The 17,099-nt window shown below is 35.8% G+C and overlaps 2 protein-coding genes across 2 annotated transcripts; both read left to right on the top strand.

Moving 5' to 3' along the window:
* Window positions 1-1,378, top strand: LOC111890428 (probable bifunctional TENA-E protein). The gene is made up of 3 exons (XM_023886548.3): window positions 1-340; window positions 640-857; window positions 933-1,378. Exons 1-3 carry the CDS (start codon window positions 170-172, stop codon window positions 1,246-1,248), a joined length of 705 nt encoding a protein of 234 aa, XP_023742316.1. The 5' UTR covers window positions 1-169; the 3' UTR covers window positions 1,249-1,378.
* A 2,537-nt stretch (window positions 1,379-3,915) lies between these two features.
* On the top strand, window positions 3,916-9,033 carry LOC111890427 (aldehyde dehydrogenase 22A1). The gene is made up of 14 exons (XM_023886547.3): window positions 3,916-4,196; window positions 5,191-5,231; window positions 5,381-5,473; window positions 5,554-5,681; window positions 5,769-5,891; window positions 6,002-6,155; window positions 6,463-6,566; window positions 6,640-6,718; window positions 6,806-6,901; window positions 7,207-7,344; window positions 7,444-7,659; window positions 7,736-7,927; window positions 8,521-8,664; window positions 8,754-9,033. The coding sequence occupies exons 1-14, from the start codon at window positions 4,085-4,087 to the stop codon at window positions 8,904-8,906; spliced, it is 1,773 nt and encodes a 590-aa protein (XP_023742315.1). The 5' UTR covers window positions 3,916-4,084; the 3' UTR covers window positions 8,907-9,033.
* Window positions 9,034-17,099: the final 8,066 nt, after the last annotated feature.

Raw genomic sequence — 17,099 nt, 5'->3', positions numbered from 1 at the left:
GCAGTGAAGAAAGATGAATCGAAGTCATGAGTCATTTGAACGGAGATTACTTGGCTGCGTTTAAGCTATCACAAGTGTCCTTCAAATTGGCGACGATCATCCGGTGGCTATCATAATCAACTAAAAAGCTCGGTTTCTGCTCAGAAGGCGGTGAACAGAAAAGGAAGATATGGAGGATGCGGGAAAGAAGGCGGTGACGGAAGGAGTTGACTGCAAGATTCCGGTGACGGAAGCGTGGATAAGGAAGCACCGTTTGCTTTACGACGGCGCCACCAGACACCCTTTTATCCGCAGTATCCGTGACGGATCAGTCGATTTCACTTCTTTCAAGCGATGGCTGGTAATTTCCCCCCTTTTTCTATTGAACTAACTGTTGAATTTGAAATGAAAGTTTTACGAAATGGATTGACCTCAACATAATCGTAATGTTATTGTCAAAACCTGCAACAAAACCACATCGGATATTTTATTTGAGTAGTAACATGTTTAAATTCAAACCAGTTTGTTTTAGGGCTTTTTGCTCTAATTATTTTGCGAATTCCTTTTGAGTCTGATCAAATTTCAGTATGATTTGAATTGAAGATTGCATGAATCGCTCCTAATTCCAATCGTTGAAATTCATGTTGATGTATAACGCAGGGACAGGATTATATATTTGTGAGGTCATTCGTCCCGTTTGCAGCGAGTACATTAGTGAAGTCCTCGAAGGAATCTGGCGATGGTTTGGATATGGAAGTGATTCTCGGTGGGATGGCATCTCTAAACGACGAAATCAATTGGTTCAAGAACGAAGCTTCCAAGTTTCATGTTTCTCTCACAAGCGTCGTCCCACAAAAACCAAACATCAAATATTGCAGGTATTAACATAATCGACGATTCTTCCATTAACGTATTTTATGTTCAATTAGCAACTGAATTGCTTGTTGTTACAGGTTTCTGGAGAATCTAACAAGTTCAGAAGTCGAATACCCAGTTGCAATTTCAGTGTTTTGGGCCATTGAGGTTGTGTATCAAGAAAGCTTTGCTCATTGTCTTGAAGAAGGGAATATGATCCCAGAAGAACTACAAGCGACTTGTGAACGATGGGGGAATGAAGGTTTTGGAACATACTGCAAGACGTTGAGGGAGATTGCTGATCGTTGCTTGCAGAAAGCGTCGCCTGAGGTGATCTCGAAAGCAGAAGTGGCTTTTTTAAGTGTTCTTGAATATGAAGTTGACTTTTGGAATATGAGTGTTGGAGAAGCGTGAGTTATGTGAAAAAAGTGTTTGACCTTTAAAAACTATGTGAAGTATGTTAAGTTATTACTGTATTAAGATATGTATTAATGTATGATTAACCTTTAACAAATCGCTATTAGTAAATTATGTGATTGTAGAATTACATTGCAAAGATGTGAACATTTTTTAACTTTTTCTATGTAACATGATTTGAAACCCTCCTCCTATTCTTGCCTAGAGGGTGTTTAGGACTGCGATATGAAACAAGCATATAAATGCAGAATTAGATAATCATTGTAACATGACACGTAAGGTAAAGTGTTTGGATGTGTTCTTAATTTGTAATACTAAGGCAGAAGAGCAGTGAGCACCAACCCGTTTCCGAAGCCTGATTTCTCGCTGAAAACCCAACATCATTGGGCCCAAGTCCAATGATCACCAGTGGGACTTGCTGGTCTACTAGCACAATAAGACAGACTCCAGTCTGGAGGCCCAAACGTAATGATCACCAGTCCATTAGTCGGGCTTAGACACGGTAGAAATGCTCAATGCCAAGATACAACCGATGTGCTACAATACCCCGCTATAAAATAGTGGTGGTGATGCACCACAATACCCGGTTATAAAATAAACACACTAGTGGTTGCAGAGCCCCTACAACCAATAAGGGATCATATGATAACCACACCGTAGTAGTGGTTGCAACTTGCAAGGCCCCTACAACCAATATAGGATCATGCGATAACCACAAGCGGCTGTAAAAAAACACATGATATCACAACCTTCCTAGGCCAAACGGATTGAAATTGTCTCCGATACCAAACTATAAATACTTATCGCAGTGGAAAATATTGTTAACCAACATCTTGCGCACTTACTCTATAGTTGTTCTCATACTCTTGAGTAAAAACATTCTAACTTGACGTCATAGCCTAATCCTAAGCTCATCTAGAATTACAACCGACTGTAACTTTTCATTTGTAAACAACATATCCAGGAGAATCACACAATTTCAAGTATATCCACCATTCACAACTCTCGTTGAAGATTAGGGAAAATGCTCTAAAATGAGAATATAGTTCTTATTTTGTATAGGTTTAGTTCTTATTGGTTTTTTTTTCTTATAAAATACGCTCTTTAACCGGTGATTTTCTACAAATTCAGTCTTTATGACCGGCTACTCCAATTTAGTTCTAACTCTCAGTTTGTGTTTTTATACATTCAGTCCTTATGACCGTTTTTTTTAGGTTTTACTCACATGACATCCTATATGGGATAATCATTAATGAGGTCTCCACATACGTGGTTTGTCCCTCACTTATATTACTAACCTAATTCACGAATTGGTCAAATAATATTGGTGTCCTAGTTTTCTTCATGAAGAATATGTCTCCAGCTTCAATTTTTTCTATCTTTATATCTTTGTTATTGTTTTCACCTAGGTTGAATTTGCACTTCCAAGACAAAATAACACCCTGATAAAAAAAGTTTAGTGCCTTCCGTAACTAGGGGTGACAATTGTTGACATGACACGACAAAAATACACCACACGAAACGAAATTGGGACGAAACTGAAATTCAAATTCGTGTTCGTGTCGTGTTCATGTTAAGTGTAAAAACACGATGTCGTGTCGTGTCGTGTTCGTGTTTAAAATTCGACACGAAATTGACACGATTTAACATTTATTTGTCGTGTTTTTCGTATTATGTATGATTAAATATTAATTAAATAAATTTTTCTTTATTATGTTATCTTTGTTGTGTCGTGTCGTGTATGTCGTTTTTTATTCGGTTCGTTTTCGTGTTAGTTAATAAAAACACGACATCGTGTCGTGTAATGTCATGTCAGACAAAAACACGACACGATGGCCGATTTGCCTCCGCTATCCATAACTCCTTGGTATGTCAATTTTGAACATTTTTTTTGCAAAATGAGCTTTTTTTTTTCTTTTCAAATTGACTATGAGAAAGGAGGTTTCCTCAACCACCTTGGAACACAAATATAAAAACCTTAGAACGATTAGGGTTTTGTCGCAAGGACTAAAGAGACGCGTCCGGAACTTCTATTAATTTATTAATTTCTAATAAATTAACAAACTGGATCCGCAATAAACTCTCAAGTTAATAATTGCTTAAATTTGTTCTTGCATATAACCTAAAAAGACTTCGTTATTAATAATAATATTACAACAACTGAAATTATTATGGCTAGTGTATTTTCTTCACCTAATGTAATGTAGTTGGTATTTTTCATCTAATAAATTAACAAACCGGTCATATTACCCTATTTTGAACAGATCAAACAAGTTCAATGGTCAAATATGAATGAAAAAACATGATTACCTAAATGTTGATAAATACCAACGTTCGTTACCTTTTTAGGTCATTAACCCATATATAAAACTTTTTTACAAAGCATAATCATAATTTTATGAAATGATAATGTTATTTCTATGATTTTGTTTTACAAAAAATTATTAAATTATTTGAATTTTGTAACATGACCACTCTACTTTTGGCTATTTTTGTAATATCAATATTTAACTTCTCTATAAATATACAAATGGTATCTTATAAGTGGTTAGATATGTAGTTAAAGAAATAAAGATGGCATGTTTCCGATTTTGTCGCATTAGAAATAGATCATGGGAATCAAGATGGCCTGATCGTAAAAAGTAGTAAAAGCAGGGGCATTTTAAATGCACAATAAGAGTCAAGCGGAGTATCAACAAATGAAGAATATATTCTTTTCTCGCAGCAACAGAAATGAGCTTAGATTCATGTAAACCAAAGAATCGAGCCCTAGTTTCCATTTCTTAACTCGATTGCTTGTTTCAGTGTTGAAATTTTCTAATCAATTGAAACTATGGCGTTTTGGTGGGCTTTGATCGTGATAGCATTCGCCTTTGTGATCTGTAAATTTCTACTGATGCTCATTCCTTCTAATGTGCCTTCAATCGACGTTGACGCCTCCGATGGTATGCGTTCTCTGTAGCAGTTGGTTTATTTTACTAACATGAGTTCAACATTGAATTTCAGTGTACATTTCCCGTAAATTTGCAGATTGGGACATACAGTTGATAGAAGTGTATATATTTGATGCAAATGCGTGCACTCGTTGTGATGTGTAGCAAAATGTCATAGAACACTCGTTGCATTTAGATGAATGTGTAATCTATGATGTTTTGCAGTGTGTATGTTTGAGGTTGTGTATAGAGCCATGCCCTAATATGCATACATTGAGTTTTGTTGGGGTTTTGTATTGTGTTCAATGGAAGATTTTACTTCTAGATGTCTAGATGATATAGGGTGATAGTAAACACTTGCTTATTTTAGGTACATTAGAAAATTTGACTGACTGTATTCTGAAAAGAGAGGCTAAATGATTTCTGCCTACTACAAATTCTATCAGTTTTGGAGTAAAATTTGATGGTGAGAACGTTATAACTTTTAAGCAGATGGATTTTATCATTTAATCAGGGTCTATATCTTTTAGTCTTTCTTCTCCTGCCATCTTTTGTAGATCAAATTTCTAACACTTGTTGGAGTTCTGCAATGAAATCTAAGTTTTGTTTCCTGAAAATAGAAATAAAATCTATCAAAAAATAAATGTGGTGTTGTCCAACAAAATGGTTAAAAGAATTATATTAGGAAATCGACAGGTTTGAACTCTGAGATTCGATATAATCTACCATTTTCTATGGTATGAAGTATTATTACAAGTAGAGAGTTGTGAAATTTTGGAAGCATATCTGGGCAACAGAAATCGGCTTCTTAGTAGCCATCATTCAAGCCAACTAAGACATGTTTTAGACCCTCTTTTAGGCTAAAACTAATTGATCTTTGATTGTGATGCTTCTTTGATTATCTCTTGTGTCATGTGTGCATTTGCTTTTTCCTCCATATGTGGATGCTTTTGATGTATGTATTTTGAGACTCTAATACCTTTTACACATATTGGATGTTTAACAGTTCTAGATGATGGGCATCCAAAGGAGAATAGTTTCATTTATGTAAGTTTCTTATTTATGTTTCCAGACATTTAACAATGTATAAACCTTGGTCCTTACAGTTATTCCATGTTCAAAGTTCAAACACTATGGATTTTCAAGATTTAGAACACTTGACTTACCATTTTCTGTTTGGAATCTTCATATGTTAGATACCTTCAAGAAGACAAACTGACAAAGTCCAATGCTATGAGCCTGCAACAATGAAGTACCTAGGGTATTTCCCTGCTCTCAAACCTGATGAGGTTAGTAAAAGACAAGGCTACCCCTGCATTGCTTTCTTAGATTCCTATTGGTTAATAATGATTGACCAAAATGTCCTCAGGTGAAGGAGCGAGTGGCACAGGTTAGGAAATCTCAGAAAGTGTGGGCAAAGAGTAGCTTCAAGCAAAGGCGCCAGTTTTTACGTGTACTTTTAAAGTATATTATTGAACATCAAGAACTTATATGCGAGTAAGAAATCTTTTCAAAATTGAAGGTCTGATAAGTCAAAGAAATGAAAAGAGTCAAATGATCCTAATTCATTTTTATATTTCTTAGAATCTCTTCACGTGATACTGGAAAGACAATGGTGGATGCATCATTGGGAGAAATAATGACAACATGTGAAAAGATTACTTGGCTTCTTTCAGAGGGTGAGAGGTGGCTAAAACCAGAGTATAGGTATTCAAATGATCTCTCTTTAATTTGATTTTATTCAGTATTTCAATTACCAAACAACATTACTAGAAAAAAGTCAAAAACAGTTGAAAATTAATTATGTTTGTTATCAGATCATCTGGAAGATCAATGCTTCACAAAAAATCCAAAGTGGAATTTCACCCCCTTGGTGTAGTTGGAGCAATTGTATCATGGAATTATCCATTTCATAACTTGTTTAATCCAGTTTTAGCAGCTGTCTTCTCTGGGAATGGCATAGTTGTCAAGGTATTTAATTCTTGAGTAATTTACATTACACCCCCCGGAGTATTGCTATTTTTTCAGTCTTGGTCCAGAAATGTTTTTTCTTGCAAATTTGGTCATCATTTGTGGTCTTGTAACAGTTTTGGTCCCTGTTCCAAGTAAAATAACTATTTTTGTCCCTGAGTACAATTGATTTTTGCAATTTTGGTCCAAAAAATAGTCATTTTCTTGAAATAGATATGAACAACCTCAAATAAGGGACCAAAATTGCAAAATCAGCTATACTCATGGACCAAAAATGAAAATTTACTCTTCCTTATTGGTATTTCAGGTTTCAGAACATGCAAGCTGGTCTGGATGCTTCTACGTGCGAATTCTCCAAACTGCCCTTGCAGCTGTTGGAGCTCCCGAAAATCTTGTTGAAGTCATCACTGGGTAAGCCAATCCCTTTTTGGTCATTTCAATAATTTTTAATTTTATCAGGTCCCTTAAACTTTGAATTTTCCAGGTTTGCTGAGACAGGAGAAGCATTAGTCTCCTCAGTTGACAAAATCATATTTGTCGGCTCGCCAGGTGTCGGCAGAATGGTATGATTTTCCCTTTTCCATCTCATGACTGGAAGATAACATAAAGGGTATTAACGTAATTTCACATTACTTCTTTTATAAATCCAGATAATGAGAAAAGCTGCAGACACATTGATACCTGTGACACTTGAGCTTGGTGGAAAAGATCCGTTTATTGTCTGTGAAGACGTTGATGTGGCTCATGTAAGAATCTTTGACTTTCAGTTAAATTCATATAACAATTTTGACTTTTCCATCTTTTGTTTACTCCAAATTGTGAGAAATAGCAATGAATATACATTTTCTACCAATAATAGCAATATGTAATCCATAATAGCAGCTTACTTACATTTTCTTTATAAAAATAAGCAGCCTACTTACATCCTTTTTTTTACCAACAATAGAAATATATTAACAAATAAAGTACATTGCCTATATTTGTAAAAATGTTAAAGTACATTGCTATTCTGAGCAAAGAAGCCATTTATTAATAAAATCTTAAAATACAGGTTGCACAAGTTGCTGTTAGGGCTGCTTTACAATCTAGTGGACAAAACTGTGCAGGAGCTGAAAGATTTTATGTCCACAAAGACATATACGCATCATTTGTAGCTGCAGTAGTCAAGATTGTTAAATCTGTCTCAGCTGTAAGTAACTGATTAGTAATTACAGTTCTACCCTTTTGATTATATGTAATTTGCAACGTAGTGTTTTTATTTTTTTAATTAAGTAAAGAAATATTCCAGGGTCCTCCACAACTTGGAAAATACGACATGGGTGCAATTTGTATGCAAGACCATTCTGAAAGGCTTCAGAGTTTAATAAATGATGCGTTGGATAAAGGAGCTGAAATTGTTGGAGGTGGAAATGTGAGAGATATTAGTGAAGGTGCTGTTGACCAATACTTCCCTCCTACTGTTATTGTAAATGTCAACCATCAGATGAAATTGATGCAAGAGGAAGTAAGTCTTTTTTTTTTTGATAATTTGGATTATGATGACGTGGCATATGTTAATTTTTATTTGATTCCATGAATAGGCTTTTGGACCGATTATGCCAATAATGAAATTTAGTACGGATGAGGAGGCGGTGATGCTTGCAAATGACTCGAAATATGGGCTTGGGTGTGCGGTGTTTTCCGGGAGTCAAAAGCGTGCAAGATCAATAGCTTCACAGTTAAATTGTGGAGTTGCTGCTATTAATGACTTTGCTTCTAATTACATGTGTCAGGTAAAACTTACATTTATAGGTTCTTCTAACGTTTTTGGTCCCTGTTCCAAGTAAAATGACTTTTTGGTCCCTGAGTATAAGCCAGTTTTTGCAATTTTGGTCCATATTTTTAGGTTCTGGTTACGTTTTCAGTCCCAGTTCCAAGTAAAATGACTAATTTTGGTCCATGAATACAAAACGATTTTTGCAATTTTGGTCCCAAAATTAAGGTTTTAGGCAGAAAAGTCCTATTATTTTGGGAAAGTTTTCGATAAAGTCGTAATTTTTTTTTTTTTTTGAATAGAAAAGTCTCATTATTTTGAGAAAATCACATAATCTATCATTTCATGTTAAAATAAAAAAAGGACTTTTTCGTTAATTTCGGCAAAATGCTAAATAATCAGGACTTTTCTGATAAAAAAAAAAAGATTTAGGACAAAATTATAAGTCATTTTACTTGGAACAGAGACAAAACATGTTATGTAAAACCTCAAATAAGGTGCAAAACTTCAACAAATCTTCTTGGGGCCAAAATTAAAAACTTAGCTATACTTAGGGACTAGAAATGTAATTTACACAATCAATAAATTAATTATTTTTTTTGGTGATGGCAGTCTCTGCCATTTGGTGGTGTGAAAGACAGTGGATTTGGGCGGTTTGCTGGGATTGAAGGGTTGCGTGCTTGTTGCCTTGTGAAGTCGGTTGTGGAAGATAGGTGGTGGCCTTTGATTAAAACCAAAATACCAAAGCCAATTCAGGTAAAACTTTTCCAATTAATTACTTTAAAAATAAAATAAGATATTTTATTTTGTCTAAAAATATAGACATTTGTTTTTTTTTTTAATAGTATCCTGTTGCGGAAAACTGCTTTGAGTTCCAGCAGTCACTTGTGGAGGCTTTGTATGGGGTGAACGTGTGGGACCGGTTGAGGGCGTTGGTTAATGTTTTGAAAATGCTGACTGAACAGAATTCTACATTTAACAGTAAGAGAAGTGATTGACTTTTATTTTAGAATCAAATGAAAATGTATTTTTGGTTTGAACTTTGTATGTGAAAATGAAGTTGAAAATGACATTTTATCATAGGATCTTTTATTAAGTTGGAATGTATTTTTGATTTTTATTCCATGGTTGCTGATTATTATCGTATTTGTTCTTTTAGTTATGAACATGCCATTTTATTTAAAACAAAACACTCGTGTTTCATATATTTATGTTTTTGAAATTAGAGGTTTAGAAAACAAAATTAAAACTGATAAATAGATTGATGAATATATCAAAGAATGGACGACCCAATTCATCTAAATATTTGCCTGTTTAATTATACTTACAATGTGCAAAAAGTACTAAAATGAGAATAGACATTTTGAAGAAAATCAATGCTTTAATTGTATGAATAATAATGATATTGATACGTAATATTTACTTTTAATTTTCAAATAAGTAAGATTGTATGTTTCTAAAAAGGATAATGACTTGATAGGGTAAGATACTTTTTGAAATGTATACATTTAGTCTTTATTTTTTTTTTCTTGTAAAATAAATTCTTATATTTTATTTTTTGTAACAATGACCGGCTATACCTGGTATACAGGTCATATATGAATTTTCTTTTAGGGAAAACGACTTGATAGGGTAAGATATTTTTTGAAATGTACACATTTAGTCCTTATTATTATTTTTTTTTGTAAAATAAACCCTTATACTTTATTAATATGTACACATTAGGTCTTTTTCACCGGATTCTACAGGTTTTGCTGATGTGGAAGTATAAGTGGCACTAAATAGCAATTAATTAGCTTGTCACCGGAAGTGGGTGATCCTCCAGCAACAAGAAAAGGGCGGCGACCCTTCTCTTTCTCGTCTCTCTTCCTTCCGGTCGAACAACAACAACCAAACACTCTTTACCTGTTGTGTTTCTCATATCGGTTTCTCTTTGCCTCCATCTTTGAGATATGTTGCCAGAAAAAGAAGAAAGAATCGACGAGGGGGCTACCAGAGCAGCTCATCGCCGCCAATTACAGTCTCTACTTCCTCCTGCCTCACCCTTCGACCTTGTTGTTTTTGCCATCATTCCTCCTTGCTACCAGTGATGTGTAGGAACACACAAAGGAGTCGCCAGAGATCTAGGTTCTCCTTTTTCATGATGAATAAAAGTTGGAAAAATCTCGTTGTGAATATGTGGATGCCACCTAGGTATTTCATTTCAATAAAATAAAAGAAATGGAAAATGACTTGATAAGGTAAGATACTTTTTGAAATGTACACATTTAGTCCTTATTCTTTTTTTTGTAAAATAAACCTTTCCACGTCAGCAAAACCTGTAAAATCCGGCGAAAAGGACCTAATGTGTACATATTAATAAAGTATAAGGGTTTATTTTACAAGAAAAAAAGAATAAGGACTAAATATGTACATTTCAAAAAATATCTTACCCTATCAAAGCATTATCCCTTCTAAAAAAGACAACCAAATATTTTGAGAACAATGGTGAAAAGTAGGGCTGACAATTCTCGACACGACATGCGACACGACACAAAATAAATGGGTTTGGGTTGAGTTTTTCAACCCACCAACCCGCCAACCCGTTTATTAAACGAGTTATATATGGGTTTCTCAAAAAATAAACGGGTTGACCCGCCAACCCGTTTATATTCTTAATAAAAAAATTATTTTATTTTTAAATGTATTTATGTATCAAGTATTAATATTTAATAAGTATTACAAAAATATACCATTTATTCATAGACCATTTGATTGTTTTGACATTATGACTCGTGGTGAATGGTCTAATGTCATGAGTGGTAACCTATAAGGTTAAGTTTGTAACATATTTCTATTTTAATATTCATTTGGATGTTTAAGACTTAAATATGTAAAATTCGGACCCATGAACCCAAATCTGACCCACGAACCCGCCAACTTGTGAACCCATTTAAATAAATGGGTTGGTGGGTCATATATGAGTTTATGTTCCAAACCCGTCAACCCGTGACCTGTATATTTAAATGGGTCGTGTTTGGGTTTACATATTTTGACCCGCCAACCCGTCAACCCGCGACACACCAACCCGAACACGACACGATTGTCAGGCCTAGTGAAAAGTTGTAAAATTGTTAAAACTGTTTAAGATTGTATGATTTTTCTACTGACTTATTTTTATCCATCAACACAATGTTACAATTAATTGACAATTACGATTCTCATTTATATAAGCATCTCATTTATATAAATAATCAGGTTATAATTCATATACCACAAGGTTGACAAAGTAAAACAACATTAAAACTTAAAAAAAAAAAAGATAATGTAGTCATAGATTTACGAACAACTAAATTTAAAGAGTTAGATGTTTTGACTATAATTATAGAATCGTTAATTTAAATTAATATATAAGTTGTTTTGAGGATATGAGAAATTTTTTTTTTATGTCTAAATTAATTATAAATGATCATGTTCAAAATAATATTGTTCAAATTTAAACGACAAAACAAACCTAATAAATGTTGTTGATCAAAGGAAAAACAAACCTAATAAATGTTGTTGATCAAAGGAATAGAAGAAAAAAACTATTGTAAATTTGACATAGATAAACCATTTTAACTGCAATATGTATAAACCTTTTAAATAAAAACATTTTAACATTTTTTACAACAATATTAAAGAACTAAGATAAATTTGGCTTGCTCATTTTTGACTTTATTGACATCCGCATACGTAATATATTTGACAGTAATATGCACACAATTCTAACATCAAGATTTTAATATTTTTGACATAAGCATAAAAGAACTACGATATATTTGACATCAACATTTTTTGGTGTTTAGTTGTAAGCAACTTATCCTTAAGTACCACGAAGATGATCTCCAATAACAAACTTGAAACTCCCTGCACGATCCACTCCAAGGTTACCATACTAAATGCTCAAAACTTGGTCGACCAAAAGTAGGAAAAAACTAGACAAAGGTTACAAAAAAAAAGTTATATAGTCAAATCTTTTGAATGATAAAAAATTCAAGATCTCATTAGAACTTTATGTTACCTCAACTTGTATCTACAAAATTGATAATTTCATTAGACATAAACTCATTTCCGGTTACCTAAACATCAAAGTCAACATTCTTAGCCTTTTTTTGCCACTAAAAAGTAAAAACAATCAAGGTCCATCTTTTACAATTAAAAATGACAAAAATCTACAATTTTAGTCATTTTGACAAAAAAATCTTTGAAACTCGGCATTATTGTAACATCCCGTTTAAAATAGAATAATTAAATAATAAACCAGGGACCCCGAGAAGTAATTGTTATTATTATTTCATATTATTATAGCCCAAAATCAAATAAAAACTAACGGGGTGATGGTTTCGGGGAGCCAAATGACAAGACTTGAATCTTCAGGGGTTAAAAGTGTAAGTTCTGGATTTAATTTGAAAATGATTTTAGAAGTCATGGTGTGGTTGGGAATTAATGGACTTAAATTGAAAGGATTTGAAGGCTTAGGGGGGCATATTGGTAATTTCGGGACATATTATGAAATGACTTTTGGAGACAGGGGTTAAAGGGGTAACTTTTAGATTCATTTTGAAAAGATTAATTGAGGGAGGGCCATTGTTGTTATTCTGGGGAGAAGTTTCATGGGGCTCGGGGTATAAGACCCGTCACCCCGGTAAACCATAACCCTAGCCAATGTCAGCCGCCACCCTCTCTGTTGGTCTTTTGCAGGGACAACAAAAGTCCTTTTCACCAAAACAGGGAACTAGACACAGGAATGTAAACTAAACAGGGGACAAAAACAGACGAAAGACAGGAAGGGCAAAACTGGAATTAACAGTCCTCTGGGAAAGCTGCACATCACAGAGGACAAAGTGAAGGCACAAAGGATATTTGAGGCAAAGTATCTTTATTTACTGATTGGAAAATGAGAAAGCAAACTTTTGGGATACTAACAACGTACACATTGCCTAGAATTTAAACAAAAAAATGCAGAAAAATAGGAACTACCAACTACTTGCTAAAGACCAGGGGCATATCTGTCACGTGGCCTTGATTTATTCTTCCTACTCAATTTTAAACATGCAACATGTGACATCCCCATTTTCTCGGCCAGAAAAGACCGGTTTGTTTATGCTTTGTAAAAATCAGAGTACTTCTTTTAATGAAAGCGTTGCGGAATTTGTTCCCAGAAAAACACGATAAATACATTATTAAAACATTTTCGAAGAAACGTATTTTATTCACCTTAAAACGTTTGGGATGTCATCGTTAATACAGAAACATAAGCATAAACAGAACTTACATTTGTTTACACTAGTGATCTACATCTCTTTAAATCTCTCAATGTAAAGTGACTTCATATCAACACCTGTGATATAAATAAACTGAGTGGGTCAGGTTGGGAAACCTAGTGAGTACATAGGGTTTTCAACCCACAATAATATAATTATTATGTTAAACAATCAAACAATCCACCCAATTACCCATCCCCATTATCTTCTTTACTCTTAAGGATTTAACCTAAGAGTCATCTATCCTGCATTCGTTTATTCTGAAGTCCCTTACTTCCAGGGTTATAGGACTGGCACTAAATCCATAGATGCCAACGTTCGTTCGTAAAGCACTAATTCCATAGCTACTATATTCTACTCATCGGGTACTAAACCCATAGCTACCAGTGTTCAATAGGTACTAAGTCCATAGCTACCAATCCCTAACAGGTACTAAGTCCATAGCTACCAGCGTCTAACTAATAGGTACTAAGTCCATAGCTATCGGTGTTCGTCCCATAGGCACTAAGTCTATAGCTGCCAATGTATACTCACATCATCTTCTATCTCTCATCATTCATCTACCCATCTCATACCCAACATATTCGTATATATAAAATACATATACAGTTTAAATCCTTTAAAACATGTATAAAACGTTCATCCAGCATAGACAGCAAGTATTTAGATAATATGCACACATAGCACGTAGTTTATATAAAATACTTCATATCTATGTATAAGATGAAAGGGACTATGCACTCACCTGAGTAGGTGGTGACTCAGCACTTGGACAGCGCTTCGATACTCTCAAAACGATATTCCTTCGATAAAACCTAGTACCAATACCACTAGGGTTTAGTCTAACGATAGCCGCGACGAATAGTTAATAACACTCAATATAACTCATAATAATAGCCCAAATAATTATTTTAAGGACCTAATAACATTCCTATAATTATTTGAAAGCTATATTAAAAATTGCGTAAGCGTAGCACACTTACAGCGAATTTTATCGAAAACCGGAACTTAATTGGAGCAGCGTTTCGAAACCGAAAGGCTCTTTTTCTCGAGACTCTGGGAGCCTCGGGGATTCCCTCGGGGGCTAAGGGGTTTAACTAGGGCTTAGGGGGGGGGGGGTTAGAAACCCTAGAGAGAGAAAGAAATCTAGAGAGAGAAGGAAAATTATGGGAAAAATGCGAAGGCCCTCGCCCCTTTTTATACCCTGCGAGGCCTCGGACTACGCTGGGCATAATCCTTGGCTACGCAAGGCGTAACTTCGGATAAGGCAGACACGCATGTTCCAGCTGGCTCACACTCGGACAGGACCCGGATAAGACCAAAGGTACGCGGGGCGTATCGAACCTCGTACGTGGGGCGTAATGCGAAGGCTTCGTGGCATGATCCGAAGCGAGGTCTGATCAGCGATGGAGGGTCCGGATGTTGCCACGTCATCTTAGTTTCGCAAATTTCCTTCTCGACTTCTAAAAATCATAACTTTCGCATATGAGCTCCGTTTTCGACGTTCTTTATATCCACGCGAAGGTGGAAATGTACTCTACAACTTTCGTTTAGACTCCGTCGGCTAATTTTGACTCGATTTTAAATTTTATATTATTAACAGGCTGGGACAGGATTGGTCCGTTAAATCCTCATAACTTCTTCATCCGACGTCCGTTTTCGCCCATCTTTTTCTCGTTATGCTACTCTTAACGAGATCTTCGATTCTTGTTCAGGTCATGTCGGCTAAAAACTGCTCGATCTAATATTTGAATTTCGGGCTGTATACTGCTAGTCCGAAACTTCGAAAAATCATAACTTCTTCATACGAAGTCAGATTTGGGCGTTCTTTTTATCAATGTTCTTAGTTTAACATATTCTACGACTTTCGTTTAGATCGCTAAGGCTAAATCTCGCTCTATCGTAAATTCACTATTTACACTTCCTGGTGCCGTGCCAGTTCCGTCACGAAACTTCGACGGGTCATAACTTCTTCGTTATAACTCGGATTTCGGTGTTCTTTATATGTACAGAAACCTTGTGACATACTCTAAAACTTGGTTAAGATTATTTATTCTAAATAATCTTTTGTCGAAAACTCGTTTTCGACCCCTATTGCCTCTAAATTGACTAGCCCGGATCTACGGGCGTTACAATTACCTCCCCCTTAGGATGATTACGTCTCGGAATCATCAACCAAACAGGGCTCGTATAATGACTCCATATGTCATCTCTTCATCCTAGGTAATAATTTATAACTTCTATATTCCTTCAAGTCTATCTCTTAGACTCATTGACTGCAAGCAGTACTCGATCGTGTACCTGCTCTCTACCTAAGGTTAGACTCCAAATTATGACCTACCATCATGTGATGCTCGTTTAGACTCAGGTCTCTTAATGTCAAATTTTAAAACAAGCTATGCCTTCCTTCATGTTCTAATGTGATATAATCACACTACCAACTTCTTTAACAACGAGTGCGATACATCTATTGATCGCTTTGATTTCAATCGTTTGGTTTAAGTCGGACGCTACATTGAACTTGGTTCTCTGAACCACACAACATACTTATCGTAGTCGGACTCGATTCGATATGACCACTAGGGTCGGAATATCAACAATCTTCTTAGTCATTACCGAAACAATGGTAACGACATACTTGAATAAAACGAAATCAATTACTAGCTTCTCGATGACCTTGTGACTTTCCCTGATCCAAGTGTGAGTCCTGTGCTTCCGGTAGTATAGGCCTCTACTACCATTCACACCTACTCATACTCGTCCCAAGTATTGTCTCGTAGTTTCCCAAGTCACCATGCAGAAAATCACACAACAATTTAACACACCAGATAACAAAACGAAGATTTTATTATCTCTTGAAACTATTACATAGGTGTTCAAGTTCACCCTAGACTATGCCTCTAATAGGCTACATCATAAAATACTATGGCTACTACATAACTTGATCTTTCGATATGAAGTCCTCATCCTTGATTCCTCGCACGGTTTTCTGCTTCGTCGAGGATCATGTGAAATGCCCTTGGCCTTGGTGGTGTTTCTGGTCTTGCTGCTTTATTTTTCCTTGGGCAGTCTCTGGACATGTGCCCCTTGCCTCCACATCCGTAGCATACTTTATCATCATGTGTGCAGTTTTTGGAATAGTGACCAGTCCTCCCACACTTGTAACAAGTCACTTCTTCGTTGCACTTCCCACCATGTTTCTTCTTGCATTTATCACACCATCTCGCTTCACCTCCATCTCCTCCCCCAAGCTTTGAAAATTTGCTTTCCTTGTTCGACCTCGAAGATCCTTCAAACTTCTGCTTCTCTCCTGCCTTATCTTTTTCTAGACCCTTTTCTCTTATCTGGGCCTCTACGTTCTTAGCTGCCCTAACAGCTGCTTTCAAGGTAGTTGCCATTTTGACCATTGGGCCAAAGTCAGTGGGCAGTCCGTTAGCAAACCTATCAATCTTGGAGAGTTCAGTAGGCACCAAGTAGGGGAATAGCTTCATCCTCTCGGTGAATGTGGTGACATACTCATCAACACTCATCTTCCCTTTCTTCAGGTTCTGAAACTCGTTGTTTAGGTCTATCAGATCTATCTTCGAGCAGTACTGCATTTTCAACTGTTCCGAGAACTCCTCCCATGACATCCTTATGGCTTCTCCTCGTGGCATCGTATCTGCCAATAGCTTCCACCAGCTCAAGACTCCAGTTTTCAGTTGTCTTACGGCGATGACGGTCTTCCGTTTCTCGCTACAGTCGCAGCTCTCAAACACCATTTCCATCTCGGAGATCCAATCCATAATCTCAATAGGCTTTGGGCTTCCGGAGAGACTTGGTGGTTTCGAAACCAAGAAATTCTTATACATCCCCCCATCCTTGTTGTTTCTCCCTTATGGGCCATCCCTTTGCTCACCTTGAGTC

This window comes from Lactuca sativa, chromosome 6 (assembly GCF_002870075.4).
Source record: "Lactuca sativa cultivar Salinas chromosome 6, Lsat_Salinas_v11, whole genome shotgun sequence".
NCBI classification, from domain to species: domain Eukaryota; kingdom Viridiplantae; phylum Streptophyta; class Magnoliopsida; order Asterales; family Asteraceae; genus Lactuca; species Lactuca sativa.
Note: the sequence above shows the minus strand (reverse complement) of the source record. Positions and strands in the feature narration are given on the sequence as shown.